This window comes from Loxodonta africana, chromosome 13, assembly GCF_030014295.1.
Source record: "Loxodonta africana isolate mLoxAfr1 chromosome 13, mLoxAfr1.hap2, whole genome shotgun sequence".
NCBI lineage: Eukaryota > Metazoa > Chordata > Mammalia > Proboscidea > Elephantidae > Loxodonta > Loxodonta africana.
In genome coordinates this window covers 91,793,095-91,818,463 of record NC_087354.1, presented here as the reverse complement: position 1 = coordinate 91,818,463, position 25,369 = coordinate 91,793,095, and the positions used below count along the sequence as shown (strand labels likewise).

The 25,369-nt window shown below is 40.6% G+C and overlaps 1 protein-coding gene across 4 annotated transcripts in view; it reads right to left on the bottom strand.

Annotated features, from left to right (window-relative positions):
- Nucleotides 1-10,057, bottom strand: part of TMA16 (translation machinery associated 16 homolog) — a 76,581-nt gene extending 66,524 nt beyond the window's left edge. For all 4 annotated transcript variants that reach the window (XM_023558455.2, XM_010598133.3, XM_010598132.3 and 1 more), the window contains exons 1-2: nucleotides 9,924-10,057; nucleotides 4,069-4,181 (exon numbers count right to left, since the gene is read on the bottom strand). In XM_023558455.2, coding sequence (XP_023414223.1) covers nucleotides 4,069-4,181; nucleotides 9,924-9,926 — 116 coding nt within the window. In that variant the 5' untranslated portion in view covers nucleotides 9,927-10,057. The remainder of the gene's footprint in view (nucleotides 1-4,068; nucleotides 4,182-9,923) is intronic.
- Nucleotides 10,058-25,369: the final 15,312 nt, after the last annotated feature.

The window sequence follows — 25,369 nt, the reverse complement described above, 5'->3', positions numbered from 1 at the left end:
CAAACTTAGGTTATAAAAAGATTGTCTTCCCAACTATTATAAGAATTGGAGAAATAGTTTAAACAGAGAATATTTTTTGATGGTTTACAAGAGGGGGAAGGGAGGGAGGAAGGGAGGGAGAGGGGTTTTCACTAATTAGTAGGTAAGTTTTATTTTAGGTGAAGGGAAAAACAACACATCACACAGGAGTGGTCAACACAACTGGACTAAACCAAAAGCAAAGAAGTTTCCTTAATAAACTGAATGCTTCTAAGGCCAGTGACGCAGGGGCAGGGGTTTGGGGACCACGGTTTCAGGGGACATCTAAGTCAATTGCCATAATAAAATCTATTAAGAAAACATTCTGCATCCCACCTTGGAGAGTGGTGTCTGGGGTCTTAAGCGCTAGCAAACGGCCATCTAAGATGCATCAATTGGTCTCAACCTACCTGGAGCAAGGAAGAATGAAGAACACCAAAGACAAAAGGTAACTACGACCCTAAGAGACAGAAAGAACCACATAAACCAGAGACTACATCAGCCTGCGACCAGAAGAACTAGATGGTGCCCAGCCACAACCGATAACTGCCCTGACAGGGAGCACAACAGAGGACCCTTCAGGGAGCAGGAGAACAGTGGGATGCAGACCCCAAATTCTTGTAAAAAGACCAGGTTTAATGGTCAGACTGGGACTACAAGGACCCTGGAGGTCACGGTCTCCAGACCTTCTGTTAGCCCAAGACAGGAACCATTCCCAGGGCCAACTCTTCAAACAGGGATTGGACTGGAATATGGGACAGAAAATGTTACTGGTGAAGAACAGACTTCTAGGATCAAGTAGACACATGAGACTGAGTTGGCATCTCCTGTCTAGAGTGGAGATGAGAGGGCAGAGGGGGCTAGAAGCTGCCCAAATGGACACAAGGAGATAATGGAGGAAAGGTGTGTGCTGTCTCATTAGGGGGAGAGCAATAAGGAGTGTATGGCAAGGTGTATATAAATTTTTGAGTGAGAGACTGACTTGTTTTGTAAACTTTCACTTAAAGCACAATAAAAATTAATTAAAAAAAGAAAAGAAGATTCCATCTTACTCTCTTCTCACTCTGTCTCAGAGTCCACACTCTGGGGTAAGCAAGCCGCCACGTTATATCACTGTGAAGAGGTTAACAAGCAAGAAACATGTCTCTGGACACAGCCACATAAAGGGACTTGGAAGAAAATCCTCCCCTTAACGAACTTTGACATGACTAGAAAATAAAGTGAAGGGAAGAAATGATGACATAAAAGAATTGAACACAAGATTTCAAAGGCTGGGTCGAGAGGAAGGGAAGGAGGGGAGAGAGGGGGGAAAGAAAGGGGAAAGAAGGAAGAAAGAAAAGTTGACTGTGCTATCACAGCTCTTAACAATTATATTCTAGGAAAAATCTAGCCAAATCACTTTGAAGCAGCTTAACTTAAGTATGGCTTTAGGTCTTGGCTAGGAAACAATACATAACAATGAAAGTGCTGGGTTCTATCAGCTACTATGTAAATGTATCTAACATAAATAAATCATTAAAATGGTAAGGCTATTCTAAAACAGTCAATCTAATTTGTTTCTACACCAGTAGTTCCTGGGGACTCTCACAGATCAAAGATGGACATGAGAATCAGCCAGCTGAACAGTCCAGGAAACTGATCTGAGAAGGTAGATGAAGCATGAAGAGCAGAAAAGGGCTATTATATACCTATTAATATTTTCATGTCTTTAAGAAGAAAATTTTCCCACAAATTCCTCATTTCAAGAATGCAGACAAGCTTCTCAATGACAGAATAGGGACCACCAAAAACCCATTCCTGTACTGTGGGGGCTTACGTGTTGCTGTGATGCTGGAAACTACGCCACCGGTATTCAAATACCAAAAGATTAACCATGGCGGACAGGTTTCAGCTGAGCTTCCAGACTAAGGCAGACTAGGAGGAAGGACTTGGCAGTCTACTTCTGAAGATTTAGCCAGTGAAAAACCTTAGGAATAGCAGCAGAACACTGTCTGATATAGTGCCGGAAGATGAGCCCCTCAGGTTGGAAGACACTCAAAAGATGACTAGGGAAGAGCTACCTCCTCAAAGTAGGGTCGACCTTAATGACGTGGATGGAGTCAAGCTCTCGGGGCCTTCATTTGCTGATGTGGCACAACTCAAAATGACAAGAAACAGCTGCAAACATCCATTAATAATCGGAAAATAATGCAAAAGGAAGAAATGATGATGCAAAAGAACTGAACACAAGATTTCAAAGGGCGGCTCAAGAAGACAAAGTATTAATTATAATGACATGTGCAAAGAGCTGGAGACAAAACCAAAAGGCAGGAACACACTCGACATTTCTCAAGCTGAAAGAACACTAAAAGTAACTCAAATCCACCTGAAAAAATAAAGGGCACCCACAAAGGTAATTACTTAAACCCACTGCTATTGATTCCAATTCATGGAGACCCCATCTGTTACAAAGTAAAGCTACTACATAGAGTTTTCTTGGCTGTGATTCTTACAGAAGCAGGTCACCAGGACCTTTCTTCCACTATACTGCTGGATGGGTTCAAACCATCAACCTTCAGGTTAGTAGTCAAGAACAAACCATTTGGTAAATATAAACAACCCCCCGCCCAAAAAAAAAAACAGCTGCCATCAAGTTGATTCTGACTAATGACAACCCCAGGTGTCACAGTAGAATGTACTCCAGAGGGTTTTCAATAGCTGACTTTTTAAAAGTAGGTCACCAGGCCTTCCATTCAAGGGAGCTCTGGATGGATTCAAACCACCAACTTCTGTTAGCAAGCAAGCACGTTAATCATTTGTACCACCTTTTTTTTTTTTTTAGCTAAGTGTAAAAGGCAATATACATATAGTTTACAACACTTTTTTTCTCCTAATTTAAAAGACAAATGCATAAAAAACCCACTGCCGTCAAAAATGCATAAAGCAATAACTATAAAACTGTGTTAATGGGCTTATAACATATAAAAATGTAACTGGGATTGGAGGAGATGGGAATGGATCTATGGTGAAGCAAATTTTTGTATGCCATTGAAAATAAGATAATATGATCCAAACTATATTAAGATAAGAAGTTAACTGTAAACCCAAGGACATCCACTAAGAAAATAACTCAAAAATACATATAGTAAAAGCAGCATGGGAATTAAAATGGCATACAAGAATGCAGGCTCATGGCTATACTCACTTTTTACCACTCCAATACTCCTCCTCCTATGGGATGTTACTGATGGTCTCCACATTACTAAATCTAACGGTCAATTCTCAGGCCTCATATTAATCAACAGCATATGACATAGATTGATCACCATCTTCTCTTTTTCCCCCTTCTCACTGGCCACTCCTTCTCAGTTTCATTTGTTGGATCCTTCTTTATCCCAAACTCTAAATGATAGAGGGCTTCCAGCTTCAATCCTCGCCTCTCTTCTCATCCCTGTATATATTTCTCCTAGAGTTAACACATCCAGTCTCATCCGTTTAGATGCTGATGGCTCCCAAATTTGTGTCTACCTCCCTAACCTATCCCTTGACCCCTAGACTTTACACATCCAAATACCCGTTCTATAGCTCCTTTAGGAAACCCCAAGAGGTCAGCAGTTCAAATCTACCAGCGGCTCCTTGGCAACTCTATGGAGCAGTTCTATTCTGTCCTACAGGGTCACTACGAGTCGGAATCAACTCGATAGCAACGGGTTTGTTTTTTTTTTTGGTATACCTCCTTTATGTATCTACATCTGCACAGCTCATTCCCTCAGAGACCTTTCATGGCCATTCTATGTAAAACAGCATTTCTCCATTCCATTAAGGCTCTTTCATTTTTCTTCACTGCACTCATAGCAGCCTGCTATTTAAATTTATTTATCTGTTTTATGTAAGCTCTGTAAGACCAGAGCTCATGTTCACTGTTTTATCCTCAGTGCTTCAAAGAGACGCAGTACATAATTACTAAATAAAGAAAGGAAAGGAGCATTGATGAAATTTAAATCTCAGAAGGATAAACAAACAAACTGGCTTTTCACCAACACATAACGCAAATGATGAAGAGATACTTACTTTTCCTTTTTTTCCTGTTTGTGGGCCTCTCTCGTAATTTGAGCTGCTCTTCTACTGTATGGATGGATGACTTTCTTTTCCCGTCCTCCATTTTTTCCCTTCAGTGGTTTAGGCTAAAAATGTAGAAAAACACATGACACATAGGTTGTTGTTGTTAGCTGCCACTGAGTCAGTTTCAACTCACTGAGACCCCATTTGACAGAGTAGGATGGCCCCATAGGGCTTTCTTGGTTGCAATCTTTAAAGAAGCAGAGGGCCAGAACTTTCTCCCATGCAGTGGCTACATGGGTTCAAACCACCAACCTTTTGGTTAGCAGTTGACCATATTAACTGTTCTTACTACCCAGGGACTCCATACCTTATACTCAAACCAGAAAATCAACTCGTCGGCATTGGGTTTACCTCCCTTTCAATGTCCCTCTACTTAACCCTTTCCCACCCTAAGACACCATATCTAGGCCTTCAAAGTGCTGATCAAACACATATTACCAAAAACAAGAAAAAAATAAAAGTGCATAAAATAAGATTTGATATTAAGTCATCCTCTAGATTTCCCAAAGTTTAGCTAAATTATTATGTGTTACAAAGCCAGGCTGCATCTACCTGTTGCCTTGACCTCAACAGCTGAGGGAAAAGAAACTCCTGCTCACAGACCTACCATGAAAATCCAAAAGCAATTAGAGAGACTCAGGACAACTCAACAACCACCCCACATCCCCATATACTTCCTCCACCCTGAAAACACAGGAAAGGGAGAAGAGCGCAAAAGCTAGACCAGATACAACCCACTCCCAATGCTACAGACTTCACAACTGAACACCACCTCCCTAAGGCTCAACCACTAAGCTCTGGGCTACAAACAAAAACGCTGGCGGTTCAAAACCCCCTGCAGCTCTGTGGGAAAAATGCCTGGCGATCTGCTTGCATAAAGATTACAGTCAAGAAAACCTATGGATCATTGTTCCACTGTCACTTGGAATCACTAACTCGAAACAAACTCAACAGCACCCAACAACAACAAATGGATTTGGATTAGCATTAAATATCTGAAGCACTCCAAAGAAAATGTAAATAAAACTAAAAGCATATGAATTTCTCTTTTAAAAAGTTGGTCTATCCCTCCTATTCTAAGTTTAGTTTGTAATGAACCACATTTAAGCATAAAAAAGGAAACCACACAAATCCTAGAAGACAGGAAGTTTTTTGTTTGTTTTGTAAATGTATCTCAGAGTGAGGAAGGTCTTTCCAAGCACTGACAAAGGTGAAAAATTAAGTTAGTGAGGCTGTGAGTAGTCAGCAGTCTCACATATCACCGGGATTCAAACTGGTATAATCTTTCTGGCAGGCAATTTGATAGTTTCTATCAAGATAAAAACTGCACATGCCTTTGACCAAGGAATTCTACTTACAGTAATTTATTCCACAGACATATTTCAACATGTACAAATAAGCAAGAACACCACTCAATGTAGAAGTGCCTATAGTAACAAAAGAATGGAAAGAGCTTACATGTCCATCAGGGGTCTAGTTAAATAAACTACAGTGAAAAGCAAACAGAATAATTATTGGCTGTTTAAAAAAAACAGGAAGTACATACACACAGTCTAACCTCTACAGTCAAGTAAGGTGAGGGGAAAAAAGGGCATTAGAGTTTGTCTTCTCTACTAGGCATATAAAAAGGGGGCTAGGAAACATACATGTACATAAAATAGCTAAGAGGCTATTAATGGTGGTTGTTTCAAAGAAGGGGACTAGGCAGCAGAGCTGGAGGGAGGTTTACCTTGGGTGGTAGGTGGAATAATGGTCTCCCCAAAGATATCCACATCCTAACCCCTGGAACCTGTGAACATTACCTTACAGGACAAAAGTGCCATGCAGATGTGATCAAGTTAAGGATCGTGAGACAGGGAGATTATCCTGGATTACTGGGTGGGCCCCACGAAAGTACAATGTCTTTGTAAAAGGGAGGCAGCAGGTCAGAATCAGAGAAAGGATGTGATGACAGAAGCCCACCCAGGAAGAGAAGTGAAGCTGTGATGCTGCTGGCTTTGAAGATGAAGCAAGAGGCCCTGAGCTAGGGAATACTGGCATCCTCTAGAAACCCAAAAGGCAAGGAAAGAATTCTCCACCACAGCTCTTGAAGAATCACAGCCCTGCTGACCCCTTGATTTTAGCTAAGTAAGCCTCATTTTAAGACTTTGAACCAAGAGAAATGTTAAGTTAAATTTGTGTTGTTTGAAGCCACTAAGATTATATTAATTTGTTAAAGTAGCAATAGTAAACTATTATACTTTTCATGGGCACCCATTTTACTGTTTTGTTTTTTTTTTTGAAGCACGTACATATAACATCGTTCCCAAAAAAAAGGTTGGTATAGCAGTAGATTTTCACCAATGTTTTTCCTTAGATTCACTACCTTACTAGGACTTACTAAGCTCACATTCCAGGTCTGAGCCCAACAGAACAAACTCCCTGCCCCTAAGGAATACGAAGGCAGTTAGTACCGGTTCATGCCCACAGTAACGTGCAAGGACAAATCAAAGGATGATGGCTCACTTTTTAATGGTTTACAACTTCAGCATTCGGACTGAACAACTGAGGTAAAAGGACATAACCCTGATGTACCTGTTCCATTTTAAACCACACAGTATCCCCTTGTTCTGTTGAAACAACTGCCTCTTGATCCATGCACATGTTTTGAAGCAAGATTAAGTATTCTGGAATTCCCATTCTTCATGTTACCCATAATTGTTAGGATCCACACAGTCAAATGCATTCACATAGTTGATAAAACACAGATAAACATCTTCCTGGTAGTCTGTGTTTTCCACCAAAATCCACTTGACGTCAGCTATGACAGCCCTAGTTCCATGTCCTCTCCTGAATCTGGCTTGAATTTCTGGCAGTTCCCTATCATTGTACAGCTAGTCACTTCTGAATTGTCTCCAGCAAAATTTTGTTAGCATATGATATTTTTCGATAATTTTCACATTCCATTTGATCGCCTTTCTTTGGAACGGCACGAATATGGATTTCTTCCAGTTAATTGATAGGTAGCTGACTTCCAAATTTCTTGAAACAGATGAGTCTGTGCTTCCAGCATTGCATACGTCTGCTGAAACACCTCAGCTGATACTCTGTCAATTACTGGAGCCTTGTTTCTCGCCAATGCCTTCAGTGTAGCTTGAACTTCTTCCTTCAGTACCACTGATTCTTGATCGTATGCTACCTCCTGAAACGGCTGAACAAATAATCCAAGAAGCTGGACTATACGAAGAAGAATGTGGTGTAAGAATTAAAGAAATACTCATTAAAAACCTGCGATATGCAGATGACACAACCTTGAATGCTGAAAATGAAGAGGACCTGAAGCACTTAATGATGAAAGTCAAAGACTATAACCTTCAGTATGGATTATGCCTGAATGTAAAGAAAACAGAAATCCTCACAAATGGACTGATAAAGGGAGAAAAACTGAGGCTGCCAAAGATTTAGTTCTACTTGGATCAACTATCAATGTCCTTGGAAACGGCAGTCAAGAAATCAAAGGACATACTGCATTGGGCAAACCTGCTGCAAAAGAACTCTTTTAAGTTCTAAAAAGCACAGACTTCACTCTGATGACTGGCATGTGCTTGAGTCAATCCATGGTTGTTTTAATCACCTCATATGCATACGAAAACTGGACAACGAAGAAGTTAGAACTGTTGTACTGGAACTGTGGTGTTGGCGAAAAATAATACCATGGACTGCCAAGAGAAGGTAAATATCAGTCTTGAAGAAGCACAACCAGAATGCTCCTTAGAAGTGAGGATGGTAAGACCTTGGCTCACTTACTTTGGACACATTATCAGGAAAAACCAATCACTAAAAAAGGACATCATGTTTGTTAGAGGGTCAGAGAAAACAAAAGAAACCTTCAATAAGATGGACTGACGCAACCGTCACAACTATGGACTCAAACGTATCAATGAGCATGACAGCGGCACAGGACAGGGCAACGTTTTGCTCTGTTATACACGTTGTTGCTATGTGCCCTTGAGTCGGGTCTGACTCATGGCGACCCTACAGGACAGAGGAGAACTGGGAGATTCCAAAGAGCAGCTGGTAGATCCAAACTGCCCATTTCTGGTTAGCAACCAAGCTCTTAGCCATTTTGCCACCAGGGCTCCTCTGTTATACGTAGGTGACAATGATTCAGAGCTGACTTGAGGACAACAACATAATCTAGCTAGAAAGAAGCAACATAAAAGTAGAAAACAATTTTTAAAATGCAAAATAAAGTTCAGCGGGATGAATTAGTATGAAAAAATTCTTCACAGAGTTGAATTAACTTCTAATACAAGACAAATAAACTTGTAAAGTCATGTGTAGGATTCCAAGTAAGAAAAACATGAACAGAGTAATAAAAGGAAACAATAACAAGCTGTACTATTACTATTACTAAAGTTAAAAACTACAACCACTCAAAATTACTAGGTGCCAGACACTGGCTAAGTGCTTTATACTGAATGCTCACAACTACTCTATGAGGTATTGTTATCCACCATATAATAAATGAGGCAACTGAGACTTTGCAAGGTTCACCAAAATCACAGTTTAGTAGAGATGGGTATCAAACTCATCCTCATGGGCTCCTTAGCCCACATTTTGAGCTATACTGAAAGTTTAGTGACTGACATAGAAGCCTTGATGGAAAACCACCAGTACCAAGCTGAGCTTGTTGTACCAGAAAAATGACAGGAGCGGACATGTGCTAATGAGAACAGATTCATGTGCCATTCTCTTGATTCTTATGCCAAAGCATATACACCTACCACACAGCTTGACAAAAGTGAAGTTCTGATTGTCAAGGACAGCTGTAGTAAGTGACAGTCATCCGCCTCCCTTACACACATTAGCACACGTAACTGTTTTAATGTTTCATTCCGAAAAGAAAAGGCTATAAAAGAAAACTGTTATAATGGACTGGTAATCACACAAGGGAGACCCTGGTGGCATGGCCGTCAAGTGCTACAGCTGCTAACCAAGAAGTCAGCAGTTCAAATCCGCCAGGGTATTTTTTTGGAATCACACAAGCATGGTGGTATGCAAACACACTGAATTTACACGAATGTGTAAGAAATGAAAAACAAAAATGACAGGCACACAATGAAAAAAGAAAGGAACAAGATAAAAAGGAACAGAGATAAGAGGACAAAAGACACTGTGGCCAGAATATCGTAACTTTTTATCACATTATAAACTTTTAAGTTTGTTATTAAAAATTAGAAAAAAATTACTTAAAAAGGTTCCTACACGAAAGAATGACACGAAAAAAAATCAGAAACAATGTTTCGGGATAAGAACGTGCTAGAACTACAAGGAAAGGGGAATTATGTTACTTTAACTGTGGAGCCGAGGTGGCGCGGTGGTTAAGAGTTCCGCTGCTAACCGAAAGATCAGCGGTTCGAATCCACCAGCCGGTCCTTGGAAACCCTACGGGGCAGGTCTACCCTGTCCTCCAGGGTCGCTAGGTCGGAAGGGAAGCCAGGACCGAGGGTCTGGTTTCGGTTTTTCCCCGGAGTGGGCGGTGACCGGGGAAGTTGGGCAGCAGGCAGGACCAGCGAGCACCGAGCACTCGAACGCGGAACCTGAAGGCGGGGACTCGCGCCGGGGCCCGTCTGGGGCGCTCCTTCCCGCCCCCAACCCCGCGCCGCTTATAATACAGCGCATCATCTCCGTCCTCCTCTCCCCGCGTTTCAGGGTCCGCGGCGCCCGACACCAGCTTCCCGAGACCGCCCCTCCCTCCCGGCCTGTCCCACAGGACCTTTCCCCGGAACCCAAAGGCTTCAGAGGAGCGGAAGGGGGCCCACCATGGTGACGTCCTCGTAGCCACGCCGGGCCTCCGGGCTCCAGACAGGGGTCCCCTCACCCGACGGCAGCGGCTACGGATGGCCAGGCGCTTCCTGCCACACGCACGTGGAGCTGGAGAAGCCGGCGCACCTCCCTACCGGAAAAGGAGGGGCGAGCGCAGCTCTCTAAAACGTCCCGGGAAATGAGGCCTAGCCTTTTCCGCCCGTGTTGGAATTTCAGTCCCCTCGCCAGTGGGGCGCGGGAAAGGGAGTTTGTGGCCATAGCTGAACTTGGTCCGGAGAGGAGCGCCAAGCCTGGAGGCGCAGCCGGATTTGCGGGCTCTCTATCCTCCCAGCCAGTCGTGTCCCGGCCTTGAGCTCGGACTGTGAACACCTGTCCCAGGTGCACGACTGCAGAGCCCAACATCCTTGCCAGACGAGGGGCTCCCTTGACAGGCGGCCCCACTGTCGCAGTGGCGGTACCAATCCGGGAGGACTGCTCATAGGCGGCGGGTGTCCTGTGGCCGCAGCAGCCCCACCCTCTACTCGCCTGCCCTGGGACAATATGTTCATTCAACAAATAGTCACTGAATGCCTGTTACGTGCTAGGCGTTGGAGATATTCAGACAATATCCTTGCTCTCTTTCAGCTCATATTACAGAGGTACATGTAAAAACGATTAAATATTTCAAATAGTGTAAATACTCTAAAGAAAATAAAGCTGATGAGGTGGGCGGGGGAGTTTTTTTACACATGGTAGCCTCTTTTACAAGTGATACTTGAGCAGAGGTCCGAATGACAAAACTAAGCATGGGCAGAAGCTCCAGGCATGGTGAAGTTGGGTGTGTCTAGGTATGTGTCTACAGGTACTTGTATTCCGCCAACAAATATGCCCATTTCAAAACAAATAGATTCACTTGCTGAACAAGAGTGTGCGGGCACATTACAGAATCTGGGGACTAGGCGTTTTCTCACGGCGTTTAAGTGCATCAAAGTGCATTCTGTACGAATCCACACGATACATACTGTGAAGACACCACTCTATTGAGACCTCTGTGTAGTCCTGGCACTGTACTCTAACCCGCTTCCTGCTAATCCAGCTGTCATGGATTGAATTCTGTCCCCTCAATATGCATTTCATGATTATAAGTATTGTGTGGTTGTCCTCCATTTTGTGATCTGATGTAATTGTCCTATCTATTGTAAATCCTAATCTCTGCCTGTGGTTAATGAGGCAAGGTTAGGTTATGTTAATGAGGGTTGGGGTGGGATGCAACACCCTTCCCTGGGGTGTAGCCACATCACCTTTTACCTTACAAGAGATGAAAGGAGAGAGAAACTTCTGAGCAGAGAAGGACTTCCTACCACCAAGAAGAAGGAGCAGGGAAATGAGCATGCCCTACCCTGCGCTGAGAACCTCCTAGACCTAGGGGAAGATTGAAGCCAATGCACATGGAGATTTCCAATGAGCGCTGGGCCCACAGATGTTGAAAGGAAGCAAGGACCTTCCACCAGATCCGAAACAGAGAGCCTTCCCTTAGAGCTGGCACCTGAGATTCCAACTTCTAACCTCCTAAACCATGAGAGGGAGCCCTGGTGGCTCAGTGGTTAAGCACTCAGGCTGCCAACCAAAAGGTCAGCAGTTTGAATTCACCGGTAGCTCCTTGGAAACCCTATGGGGCAGTTTTACTCTGTCCTATAGGGTTGCCTATGAGTCAGAATTGATTCAACAGCACACAGCAACAAATGGTGAAAGAATAAATTTCTGTTTGTTAAAGCCATGCACTTGTGGTATTTCTGTTATAGCAGCACTTGATAACTTTAAGATACCGTCTTTCACCCACCATAGCCCACTTCCTAGGTTGACCCAGTCCAAACCAGCCTCCTGAGTTCTGTGTTACTGCAGATTCAATAGGCACAGAATTCCTCAATTCTAGCCTTTTCAGTTTTTACTGATTGTTCTACTGATTTAAGGAACTCTGGTTGGAAACCCAGGTGGCGTAGTGGTTAAGTGCTACGGCTGCTAACCAAAGGGTCCGCCATTCAAATCCGCCAGGTTATCCTTGGAGACTCTATGAGGCAGTTCTACTCTGTCCTATAGGGTCGCTATGAGTTGGAATCGACTCGACAGCACTGGGTTTGGTTTTTGTTTTGCTTTTTGGTGGCACTAAGTGCTCGGCTCCTAAAGGAAGGATTTACAGTTCAATCTCAACACCTACTCTGGGGCAGAAAGATGTGGCAGTCTGCTTCAGTAAAGATTACAGCCTTAGAAACCCTATGGGACAGTTTTACTCTGCCCTATAGTGTCTCTATGAGTCAAAATGAACTCCAGGGCAATGGGTTTTACTGATTACAAAACCACTACCTGCCCCACCCCTTCTCTGAATTTCAAATTGCCAACAACTGGATAAGGTGTATACCAGTATTCAGATTTATTTTTCCTTCTATTTTGGTTTTTAAAATAGAAGACTTTATATTTTTCTATTCAGATACAGCCCCTAGTTCAGAATGTACTGTTAACAAAGGCAAAAATGAATTATACAAACTAATAGCAAAAGTAACAACTAATTTTTAATTATTTAATGTGTAAACTAATTCCCTGTGATAAGCAGAATAAATCTCACCATTCTCCTGTTCAATTTAATTCCCCTACCACGAATGTATCCTTTTAGAGATATTTTTCTATGCTTTAAGAAATATACTACATACAGCCATGTGTGTGTGTGTTGTATGTGTGTGTGTGTGTAAGGGTTAAATACCAATTAACACTGGAAATTGGTAAGAATACATGCCATAATTTTGAGAGTAACCATTAAAAAATAAAAGCAGAAAACATAACTTCCAATAAAGCAGAGAAAAAAATTGAATAATAAAAATACTCTGTTAATCCAAAAACACAGGGAAATAAAGGTGAGATGTAGCTTAAATTGGATCCATTATTCCCTGTCCTTGAGTGGTAAGACTGCGACCCAGCTGAAGCTGGAGCCTGAGGTATGAAAACAAAGTGAGGACAGTCTCGGAAAGCATCTTTTAGGGAAACTTTCACATAAACAAATTATAAACACGGCACAAAAGTCTCACATATTTTCCACTCTTCTCTTTTTCTATTAGCATTTAGTAAATAGTAATGTTTGTCAGACCAGTGAAGACCCTGCTGCCACCGATACTGAAACCTGTACCAACGATTATTAAGAGAAGACAATTTAAAATGCAGAATCACAGTGATTTAGCAGTTTTTAGCCAATCCGTGAAAAAGTGAAGCTTTCAATGATTTTACCCATTTGTAATGTTAATGGAGCCCCGGTGGCACAGTGGTTAAGTGCTATGACTGATAACCAAAAGGTCAGCAGTTCAAATCCACCAGCCACTCCTTGGAAACCACATGGGGGAGTTCTACCCTGCCCTACAGGGTTGCTAGGAGTTGGAATCAACTCCACGACAGTGGGTTTGGTTTGGTTTCTTTTTGGTAATGTTAATGTGTATAATTAACAGCATATTGATGACTTTATAACATTCCTTGGACTAGAACAGACATAGCTCTGGCAGCATGCTTGTCCATTACACACTTTTGCCTCTTTGAACATATGCCAAATAAAATCTTCATTTTTGCTTTACTGTAACTTTGTGGTGATTTTACCCTAGGACAGGGCAGGCAGAGGGGGGAAGGAAGAGGGAAGAAACAGTATCGAAACACTAGTAAAAATAAAAAGATATTGATAGATTTAATACCAAATAACATCATGATATTGGATTAAGTGACCCAATTAAAAAATATATCAGACTAAAATTTAAAAATGCAGCTATAATGCATTTATAAGAGACACATTTTAAAAAAAAAAGTAAAATTGAAAATAAAAGATGAAAGAGTGTTATGGATTGAATTGTGTCCTCAAAAAATATGTGTTGTAAATCCTAACCCCTATACTGGGGGCACAGTGGTTAAATACTTGGCTGCTAACTGAGAGGCTGGTGGTTTCAACCCACCAGCCACTTCAAGGGAGAAAGATGTGGCAGTCAGCTGCCATAAGGATTACAGCATTGGAAGCCCTGTGAGACAGTTCTACCCCGTCTTATAGGGTCACTAACTGACTCAAAAGCAACAGACTTGGTTTGGCTTAATACCCGTGGTTATAATCTCGTTAGGGAATGGGTTCTGTTTGTTATGTTAATGAACAGTATTAGTGTAGGGTGTGTCTCAAGTCCATTTCTTTTGAGAGATAGGAGAAATTAAACAAGCAAGCAAGCAGAGATGGCGGAGAAGAGATACCCAGGCACATGAAGATCATCCAGAAGCAAAAGCTCAAAGAGACAAGAACCTTACCCCAGAGCTGACAGAGAGAGGAAGACTTCCTCTAGAGCTGGTGCCCAGAATTCAGACTTCTAGCCACCTAAACTGGGAGAAAATAAACTTCTATTTGTTAAAGCCACACATTTGTGGTATTTCTGTTATGGCAGCACTGGACAGCTAAGACAGTGGTATGCTAAGCAAATACTAACCCAAAGAATGCTGGTATAGACAATCTCATAAAAAATAGACCACAGACAAAGGTATTACTAGAGATTGGAAAGGTTGCTTCATAATGATCAAAGATTCTATTCGAAATGTGTATTATGAACATTTAACTTAATGGAAGAAATGATGAAGTAAAAGAGCTGAACAGAAGTTTTCAAAGAGCAGCTCAAGAAGACAAAGTAAATCCTTATAATGAAATGTACAAACACCTGGAGTTAGAAAACCAAAAGAGAAGAACACTCTCTGCATTTCTCAAGCTGAAAGGACTGAAGAAAAAATTCAAGCCTCGAGTTGCAATATTGAAGGATTCTATGGGCAAAATATTGAACAACACAGAAAGCATCAAAAGAAGATAGAAGGAATGCACAGAACCACTGTGCCAAAAATAAATTGTTGACATTCAACTATTTCAGGAGGTAGCATGTAATCAAGACCTGATGGTACTAAAGGAAGAAGTCCAGGCTGCACTTAAGGCTTTGGAGAAAAATGAAGCTCTAGGAATCGACAGAATACCAACTGAGATGTTTCAACAAAGGAATGCAACCCTGGAAGTGCTCACTTTTCTATGCCAAGAAATTTGGAAGAGAGCTACCTGGCCAACTGACTGGAAGAGACCCATATACTTGCCCATTTCAAAGAAAGGTGATCCAACCAAAACCAAAAGCCAAAACCTGTGGCCATCAAGTTGATTTCGACTTATACCAACCCCATAGGACTGAGTATAACTCTTCCATAATGTTGCCAAGAAGTGGCTGGTGGATTTGAACTGCTGACCTTTTGGTTAGCAGCCAAACAAACCACTGTTCCACCAGGGCTCATGATCCAATGGTGTCTAAAAAATTCTCTAGAGAAGGAAAACCAGTAAAGCATATAAATATATATAGAGAGAGAGCTGTATCAAGGGAATGGCTCATGCAGTTGTAGAGGTTGGAATGTCCCAAGTTCATAGGTCAGAATAGAGTCTTTTCCTGATTCACATAACCACAGGGGCTGGCAAACCCAAGATAAGCACATCAAAGAGCAGGGCTGTTGCTCACAGGCTGGAAGATCGAAGAATCCCAAGATCGGGAGGCAAGACCGCAGGTTTGTTGCTAGCTCAAGTTTCAACAACTGGAGGTTAGATGAACAGGAGCCAGCTGCAGGATACAGTGTGAGCAAAAGCCCATGAGACTTACCAAGATGTCTATTTACATTCGATTCAGACCCCATGCCCAAGGAAACTCACTTTCAACTAACTAGCTACTCACAGCACAGCCTGTCATGGAGGTGATCATATTTTATCAAATCTCATCATAGAAGTGATCACATCATATGACTGCCAAACCACTGAGAATCATGGTCCAACCAAGTTGACACACAATCTTAAGCATCAAAAATGGAATGCAAAACTCATCAAATAATATCACACACAATTAAAATTTTACTGAAGGTCATTCAAAAACAGTTGCATCAGTACATCGACAGGGAACTGCCAGAAACTCGAGCCAGATTCAGAAGAGGATGTGCAATGAGAGATATTATTGTCGATATCAGATGGATCGTGGCTGAAAGCAGAGAATACCAGCAAGATGTTTACCCATGTTTTATTGACTATGCAAAGGGGTTTGACTGTGTAAATCATAACAAATTATGGACAACATTTCGAAGAATGGGAATTCCAGAACACTTAATTGTGCTCATGAGGAACCTGTATATAGACCAAGAGGCAGTTGTTCAAACAGAGCAAGGGGAATACTACGTGGTTTAAAATCAGGAAAAGTATGTTTCAGGGCTGTATCCTTTCACCATATTTATTCAATTTGTGTGCCGAGCAAATAACCCAAGAAAATGGAGTATATGAAGAAGAATGGGGCATCAGGTTTGGAGGAAGACTCATTAATAACCTGTGATATGCAAATGACACAACCTTGCTTACTGAAAATGAAGAGGGCTTGAAGCACTTACTAAAGAAGATATAAGACTATAGCCTTCGGTATGGATTACATCTCAACACAAAGAAAACAAAAATCCTCACAACTGGACCAATAAGCAACATCATGATAAACTGAGATAATATTGAAGTTGTCAGGAATATCCTTTTACTTGGATCCACAGTCAATGCCCATGGCAGTCAAGAAATCAAACAATATATCGCTTTGAGCAAATCTGCTGCAAAAGATCTCTTTAAAATGTTAAAGCAAAAACTTAACTTTGAGGACTCAAGTATGCCTGACCCAAGCCATGGTATTTTCAGCCATCTCATATGCATGCAAAAGCTGAAAAATGAATAAGAAAGACGAAGAAGAATTGATGCATTTGAACTTTGATGTTGGCGAAGAATATTGAATATACCATGGATTGCCAGAAAAATCAACAAATCTGTCTTGGAAGAAGTACAGCCAGAATGCTCCTTAGAAGTGATGATGGCAGGACTTCATCATATTTTGCAAGTGTTATCAGGAGTGGTCAGTCATTGGAGTAGGATATCATGCTTGATAAACTAGAGGGTCAATGAAAAAGAGGAAGACCCTCAATGAAATGGATTGGCATAGTGGCTGCAACAATGGGCTCAAACATAGCAATGATTGTGAGGATGCCACAGGACTGGGCAATGTTTCATTCTAGAGTAGATAGGGTCACTATGAATTGGAACTGACTCAATGTCACCTAGCAACAACAGTGTAGCTACATGTATAGCCGCAAAGTATAAAAAACAAATCTGATATCAATTCAAGGAGAAGTATGAAAACCAACAGACTTTTCAGTAATCTACAGAACAAGCAAACAAAATATCAACAATGATTTGGAAGACTTGGCAAAAACACAATTAGACCTAAAAAAATCTATGTAGAATACGTGCAAGCTTTCAGTGCTTTTAAGATGACATGTGTTTCAAACATACATGGAATATTCACTCAAATTGGTAATATAGTGAGCCTCGAAGCAAATTTGAAAAGATTGAAATCTTAGGAATGTGTTCTCTGACCACAATTCAATTAAACTAGAAATCTCCAACAAGAATGCAGCCAAACAACTCCCATATGTTTAGAAATTAAGAATTATACTCTAAGTCATGGGCTAAAGGAGAAGCCATAATGAAAATTAGAAAACATTTTTACAAGAACAAAAATATTACATATCCAAACTTATAGGAAGCATCTCAAGCAGTAATTAACAACTTAAGTGTAAATATTAAAATCTTGGGTGTAAACATAAAGAGAAAGAAAGAGAGGCTAAAAATTAAGAGCTAAGCATCCATATCAAGAGAATAAAGAAAGAACAGCAAAAGAAATTGGGAGAAAGAAAAAGCACAGAATAAAGAGTAGAAGTCACTGAAATAGAAAAACAAACAAGCAAACAAACATACAATCAAGCAGATCAGGAAAGCCAAAATTAAAGAATAATAAAGTTGATAAATCTCTGACAGGATCACTTTAGGAAAAAAAGAGAGAAAACCAAAGGAGCAAATGTTAAAATTGAAACAGGTGACATTACTTTACATCATACAAGTGTGAGAGGATATTATGATCAAATATGTGCTGTTAAACTTAAAAATTTGGATTAAATGAACAAATTCTTAGAAAAAATATAATCTTTTAAAACTGACACAAGAAGAACTAGAAAATCTTTAGAACTGCATAGTCGATTTTTAAAATTATTAACCAAATATCTTCCCAAAAGCAAAGTAAAGGACAGATTATTTTAGATTTTATACATAAAAAAAAAAAAAATAGAATCCCAAAATCCAAACCTGTTGCCATCAAGCCAATTTCAACTCATAGTGACCCTATAGGGCAGAGTAGAACCGCCCAGTAGGGTTTCCAAGGAGCAGCTAGTAGATTTGAATGGCCAACCTTTTGGTTAGCTGCTGAGCTCTTAACCACTGGCTCACCAGGACCCCAGTAACAGAATAAACCCAAAACCCAGTGCCGTAGCACTTCCTTAATATGAAAAAAATCTGGGTTAGAAATAGTGATAACATCATTGTCTTCTTCCTGGTTTCCAAAGAAAACTTATTTAACCACTTTGGAAAATGGTTTGGCCTTGTCTAGAAAGTTAAACTATGTGCATTCTGTAACCCAGCAGTGCCATTCCTTGGTATCTACCCTAGAGAAACACTAGCACATGTCCCTCCGGATACATATACAAGAATATTCATAGAGGGGAGGTGGGCCCAACATGGCAGTATAGACGGAAGCACCATGCTGTCCCTCTGCAGCAAGAATCCGAAAAACTAAGTAAAACAGATACAAATATCAATCCTGGAACCCTAAGCACCAAATGAAAAAATAAACAACTTGATCAAGCACCAAATGGAATAAGAAACTGACAAGGAATAGAGAACGAAGAGAGCTATAAAGGGGTGCCCTACAAGCTAACGTGGCTGGATTTTCCATCTTAGACCTCAACCAGCAGAGACTTCAGAAAGGGAGTACAGGCAACTCCATGGAGCTCCCAGCAGGAGACAGAGCACCTGGTAACCAGGGATACTTGCTTTCCCAACCCCTAACTTTCTTCCCTCTACTTGGCATCCATCGCTTTCCAACAGGCCACAGTTACTCATCTGGAGACACCAGCTCATCGTCACTGGGGGTCCACCCCACCCCACTGGCCAGCCTCTTCAGCGCCATTTTGTTAGTTTGTTTGTTTTGGTTGGCCTGTATTTTTATTTGCTTTTGTTTTTCTTTTTTTACTTTCTTTTGCTTCTTTCTGTTTTCCTTCCTGCCTTTTCTTTCTCCCAACCAGCTAGCTCCATATGCCATCCCCTCTCCTTCTTGAGGGGCTGTGAATTTTTGGTTTGTTTGCTTTAATCTTTTTTTCTGTTACTTCTTTCTCTCCTTTCCTTTCTCCCGTCCACTTAGCCCTGTACATCAACACTGCTCCCTCTGGAGGAGCCATGCTGTACAGCTTAGTTGAAGAGTCACTGCATGTAGCCTCTCCAGGTCTGCACCGCTGTCAGTGACCGGCTTCTTCAATCCCATTTTATTTACTGTTTGTTTGTTAATTGTTGTTTTTTCTTCTCTCTCTTTCCCTTCTTTCCTTTCCTTTCTCTCACCCACCCAGTCCTGTGCCCCTCTTCCAACTTCTTGGCAGGCTGTACCACTCAACTGAGAGCCCCTGGCACATGGCCTCCCTGGGTCTGCAGCGTTCCCACAGGCTGGCTCCTTCAGCACCATATTTTTTTATTTTTCTTCGTCTATACCCTTCTCCTTTTCCTTCTCCCTCCCAGCTAGGCACTGAGCTGAATCAACCCGTTCCTGACAGTCCATGCCATGGCATCTTGTGACAGAGACATCAGCTCACCATGACCCCATTTTCACCCCACCTCCAATGGCTAGGATCCCCAACCACCATATATTACTATTATTCTTTTATTTGTTTGATTGTTGGTTTCTTTTCTCTCTTACCCCTCTTTCCTTTCCTTTCTTCTGCCCACCTAACCCCATGTGCAACCCATGCCCTACTCAACAGGCTGAGTCACACTAGTTGGCTAGACAGACATCGGTACAAAGATTCACCAGATCTGCCCCCCAAAACACTGAATCCTACCACATCACCATTTTATTTACTTTTTTCTTTTTTTTTTTTTTTGGTTTTGTTCCATCTCTCTTCTTTCTCTTCATTCGCCCACCTACTTAGCTCTGCACATCATATTCTCTACTTTTCCTGCTACCTCCCTGCACCATATGCTGAGTGCTATGCACCTGAAAGGTACCAATGCTATCCCCTGGACCCTGCCCTCCACTTCCCAGTAGCCCCACCCTATTACCACAGTTTGTGCCACAAAATACCCATCCACACCCCTCTGCCCCTACCAGACCCACACTGCTGCACAATAGCTGAGTGACTGGCCCTGCCCACCTGGACAAGGTGGTAAGAATTATGCTATCCACAGGGTAGCAATCAAGAAAACATGCCAAGTCTGCCTGCCCAGACATAACCAAATAAAACCAAAAAGCAGAACAAAACAATCAAATCTACAATCAATAAATGAAGAAAATTATTCCTCAAAGTCCCAGAGACAGCAGACCATATCAAAACATATTTTAAAAAAAACAGGAGGGGATGGTTCCAGAAAGCAAATAAAACAAAAACCTGATGACCTTCTGCTAGAACAAAAGACACTGGAACTACCTGAATTCAAAACTCTAGTATCCAAGGATCTCCAATAGATGAAGGAAAACGCAGATAAAAGTAAGGAAAAAATAGACAAAATCACGGAAAATATAGGAAAAAACAATAGAAGAATTGAGGAAAATAAGACAGGAACAAAATGGCAAAATAAATAAACAACTGGAACTCATACAAAACAGCAATTAGAAATCCAAAACGTAAACAAGATTTCAGAAATGGACAGTGCAATAGGTCTTAGGAATAAATCTGAAACAATGGAAGACAGGATCAGCGAAATTGAAGACAAATCCTTGGATATCATTTTGTTTGAGAAAAAAATCAGAGAAAAGAATGAAGAAAAATGAAGAAACTCTGAGAATGATGTGGGATACAATCAAAAGCAAAGATTTGCAAGTGATTGGAGTTCCAGAAAAGGGGGAGAAAACAGAAAACACAGAGAGGATTATTGAAGATTTGCTGACAGAAGACTTGCCTAATATCATGAAAGATGAAAGGCCAACCATCCAGGGAGCTCAACGAAGCCAATATAAGCTAGACCCCAAAAGAAAAACACGAAGACATATTGTAATAACATTCACTAAAGCCAAAGACAAAGAAAGAATCCTGACAGCAGCTTGAGAAAAACAAAAAGTCACATACAAAGGGGAAACAACAAGACTAACATCTGATAGCCTGGTAGAAATCATGCAGGTAAGAAGGCAATGCGATGACATACATAAAATCTTGAAAGGAAAAAAAAAACTATCAAGAAAGAATAATATATCCTGCAAAACTTTTGCTCAAATATGATGGCAAAATTAAGACATTTCCAGATAAATAGAAATTAAAGGAATATGTAAAAACCAAATCAAACTTATAAGAATTATTAAAGTCGTTCACAGAGAACCAACATCAGACAACAGCCTGAATCTAGCACATAAGACAGCATCATCCAGATACCAACCTAGATAATGAACTCTCAAGGATAAAATAAAACTAAAAAATTCATAACAGGGAACCAGAGAGGTCAATCTGTAAATGACAACAGCTTCAGGGCAATAAAAGAGGGAATAAACTGTGTAGGAATAGAACTTTCAAATGGAGAAGAAGGCAAGGTAATATCACGTAATAAACATCAATTTAAATTTAGGAAGATGGGGTAAATTTCAAGGTAACCACAAAGAAAGCTAACAAACCTCCTCATCGAAACAAGGAAGAAAACCATAAAGTCTCAGTAAACACAAAATCTACAAACACAAAAGAAATGAGAAAAAAATCCACAAACAAAAGGAATTCAGCACAGAAAAGTAAGTGGAACAAACAAAACATCAGCACTGCAAAAAAAAAAAAAAAAAAAACACCAAAAAGAAACAAAAACCATAAACTCACACCTATCAATAATCACAGGGAACCCTGGTGGTATACAGGTTAAATACTATGGCTGCTAACCAAAAGATTGGCAGTTCAAAACCACCAGCTGCTCCTTAGAAACTCTATGGGGCAGTTCTACTCTGTCCTACAGGGTTACTATGAGTCAGAATAGACTCGATGGCAACACTTTTTTTTTTAAATCAGTAATCACACTCAGTATAAATGGTTTAAATACACCCATAAAGAGACAGAGAGTGACAGAATTGATAAAGAAAAAAAAAGGACCATCGAAATTCTGTCTACAAGAGACACACCTTAGAAACAAAGCCATATAACAAAAATCAAAAATGGAAAAACACATATCAAGGAAACACCAACCAAAAAAAATCAGGGGGGGCAATATTAATCTCAAATAAAATAACTTTAAAACAAAATCCACCATAAGAGACAAGAAAGGACATTGTATAGTGATTAAAAGAGCAATCCACCAGAAGGACATAACAATAATACATAACTATTTATGCACACAATGACAGGGCTCCACAATATACATGGAATCTGAATAACACCCTGCTTCAAAACCATTGTATAATAGGAAAAATTAAAGGTGGAATAAAAAAAGTTCTAGAATCAAATGGAAATGAAAATACATCATATCAAAACCTTTGCAACACAGCAAAGGCCACACTCAGAGGTCAATTTACAGCAATAGATGCACACATCTAAAAAGAAGAAATAGAAAAAATCAAAATACTATACAACTCAAATAGAAAAAGAACAGCAAAAGAAGCTCACAGCCAGCAGAAGAAGGGAAATGATAAAGATAAGAGCAGAAATAAGTGAAATAAAGAATAGAAAAACAATAAAAAGAATTGACAAAACCAAAAGTTGGTTCTTTGAAAGGATCAACAAAATTGACAAACCATTGGCCAAATGACAAGAGAAAAACATGAAGTATGCAAATAACCCAAATAAGGAATGAAATGGGAGGCATTTCAGTGGATCGTATTGAAATAAAAATGATCGTAACAAACCAAAACCCATTGCCGTTGGGTCAACTCTGACTCTTAGGGACCCTATAGGACAGAGTAGAGTTGTCCTATGAGGTTTCCAAGGAGTACCTGGTGGATTTGAACTGCTGACCTTTTGGTTAGCAGCCGTAGCACTTAGCCGCTACACCACCCGGGTTTCGGATCATAACAGATTACTAAGAAAAACCATACTTCAACAAATTTGAAAATTTTGAGGAAATGAACAAATTTCTGAAAAACCCCTGTATGGAACCAGGTGGCTATTATAATGCAAAGGCAAATGTGTTAGAGGTCTGACTGCAATTGTTTTAGCTGTGCAGTGAAGAGGCAGGTTATGGAGGTCTGATACTGCTCTACCAATTAAACAGAGCCCTCACCTACCCACAGCAGGGACCTGAGGGCTGAGGCTCCATCCATACCACCTAACCACCCACGAAAAGGGTCTGAGGATAGCGGTGCCTACCAGACTTTACAGGTATAAGCACTGGGTTCCTAAAGTACAGCTGCAGAACACACTCACCGGAGCACTCTAGAGAACAAAGACACTCCTTTCCTCACTGACACTTGGGGGAAGGCTGTCAGCACCCTGCCCTCCTCAGAGTGTGACCCCCTGTCCCTAACAAAAACCAGTGCATACAACCATCACCACTACTCCTCTAAGATAGTAGGTGAGAGCCAACACAACATACTTGGTGACCGACTATCAAGACACCTGAGCTGATTCTATTCAAGAATAGTGAATGGACTCATAAGCTTATATCCCTGGTAACAGCTCTAACCATCTAGTAACAGGACATTAGTGCTTCAAAGCCTTCAATAATCAAGTTAATGCACTCTAGTTTTTTTTTTTGGTAGGCTAACTGGGTATATTGAAACAAAACAAAACAAGAAAGTAGGACACAGTGAGCAAACATAAAATAAATTACTACAATAACTTATATAGATGGCTCAGAGACAGCAGTTGATAACAAATCACAGAAAGAAGCAGACTATGATTCCTTCTACAAACTCCCAAAATAGAGAATCAAGGTCTCACCCGGATGAAGAGGTATTCCTGGAATTGCCAGAGGTAGAATACAAAAGATTATTATACAGAAAGTTTTAAGACATCAGGGATGACACAAGGAATGAAATCAAGCAATGTACAGAAAAACCCAAGGAACTCACATATAAAGCAGTTGAAGAAATTTAAAAGACTATTCAAGAAAACAATGAAAAATTTAATAAGCTGCAATAATCCATAAAAAAAAATCCATAGGGAGACATAATTCAGAAATTCAAAAGATTAACAATAAAATTACAGAATTAGACAACTCAATAGGAAGTCAGAGGAGCAGAACTGAGGAATTGGAACACAGAATTGGGGAGATGGAGGAGAAGGCACTTGGCAGCAATATATTTGAAGGAAAATCAGATAAAACAATTGAAAAAAAAATGAAGAAACCATAAGAATCATGTGGGAATCTATCAAGAAGAATAACATGCATGTGATTGGAATTCCAGAATAGGGAAGGATAACAGAAAATACAGAGAGAATTGTTGAAGATTTGTTGGCAAAAAACTTCCCTGACATTGTGAAAGATGAAAGGATATCTATCCAAGATGCTCATTGAATCCCATACAAGGTAAATCCCCCAAAAAAGAAAGTCACCAAGACATATTATCATCAATCTCACCAAAGCCAAAGATAAAGAGGAAATTTTAACACCAGCCAGGGATAAAGAAAAAGTCACCTACAAAGGAGAATCAATAAGAATAAGTTCAGACTACTCAGCAGAAACCATGCAGGCAAGAAGGCAATGGGATGACATAGCTGGTGAGTTCTGTTAACCTATTGGTTAGCAGCTGAGCGCTTTAACCACTGTGCAACTGTGGCTCCTCCCCCAGCCCTAAAAACCAAACCACATCAAATCTGTTGCCATCAATTCCAACTCATAGCGACCCCGTAGGACAGCAGAACTACCCGTAGTGTTTCCAAGGAGTGGCTGATGGATTTGAACTGCTGATGTTTTGGTTAGCACTTAACTACCGTGCCACCAGGACCCCTCCACCAGCCCTGAGCAACCACAAACCTACTTTCTGAATTCATAGATTTGCCCATTTTGGATATTTCCTATAAATGGAGTCATGTAATATGTTGTCTTTTTCTCGTCTGTTTTTTTTCTCCTAGCATAATGTTTTCAAGGTTCACCCATGTTCTGGCATCTGTCAACACTTCATTCTTTTATTTCTACTAATAATATTCCATCGTATGGATATACCACATTTGATCTGTTCATCAGCTGATGGACATTTGGATTGTTTCCACCTTTTTGCTATTGTGAATGCTGCTGCTGTGAACATTCACATACATAGAGCATTGAAAAATTGCCAGCCAAGAATCATCCATCTGGTAAAACTGTCTCTCAAATATGAAGGTGAAATTAAGTCATTTACAGAAAAACACAAGCTTAGAGAAT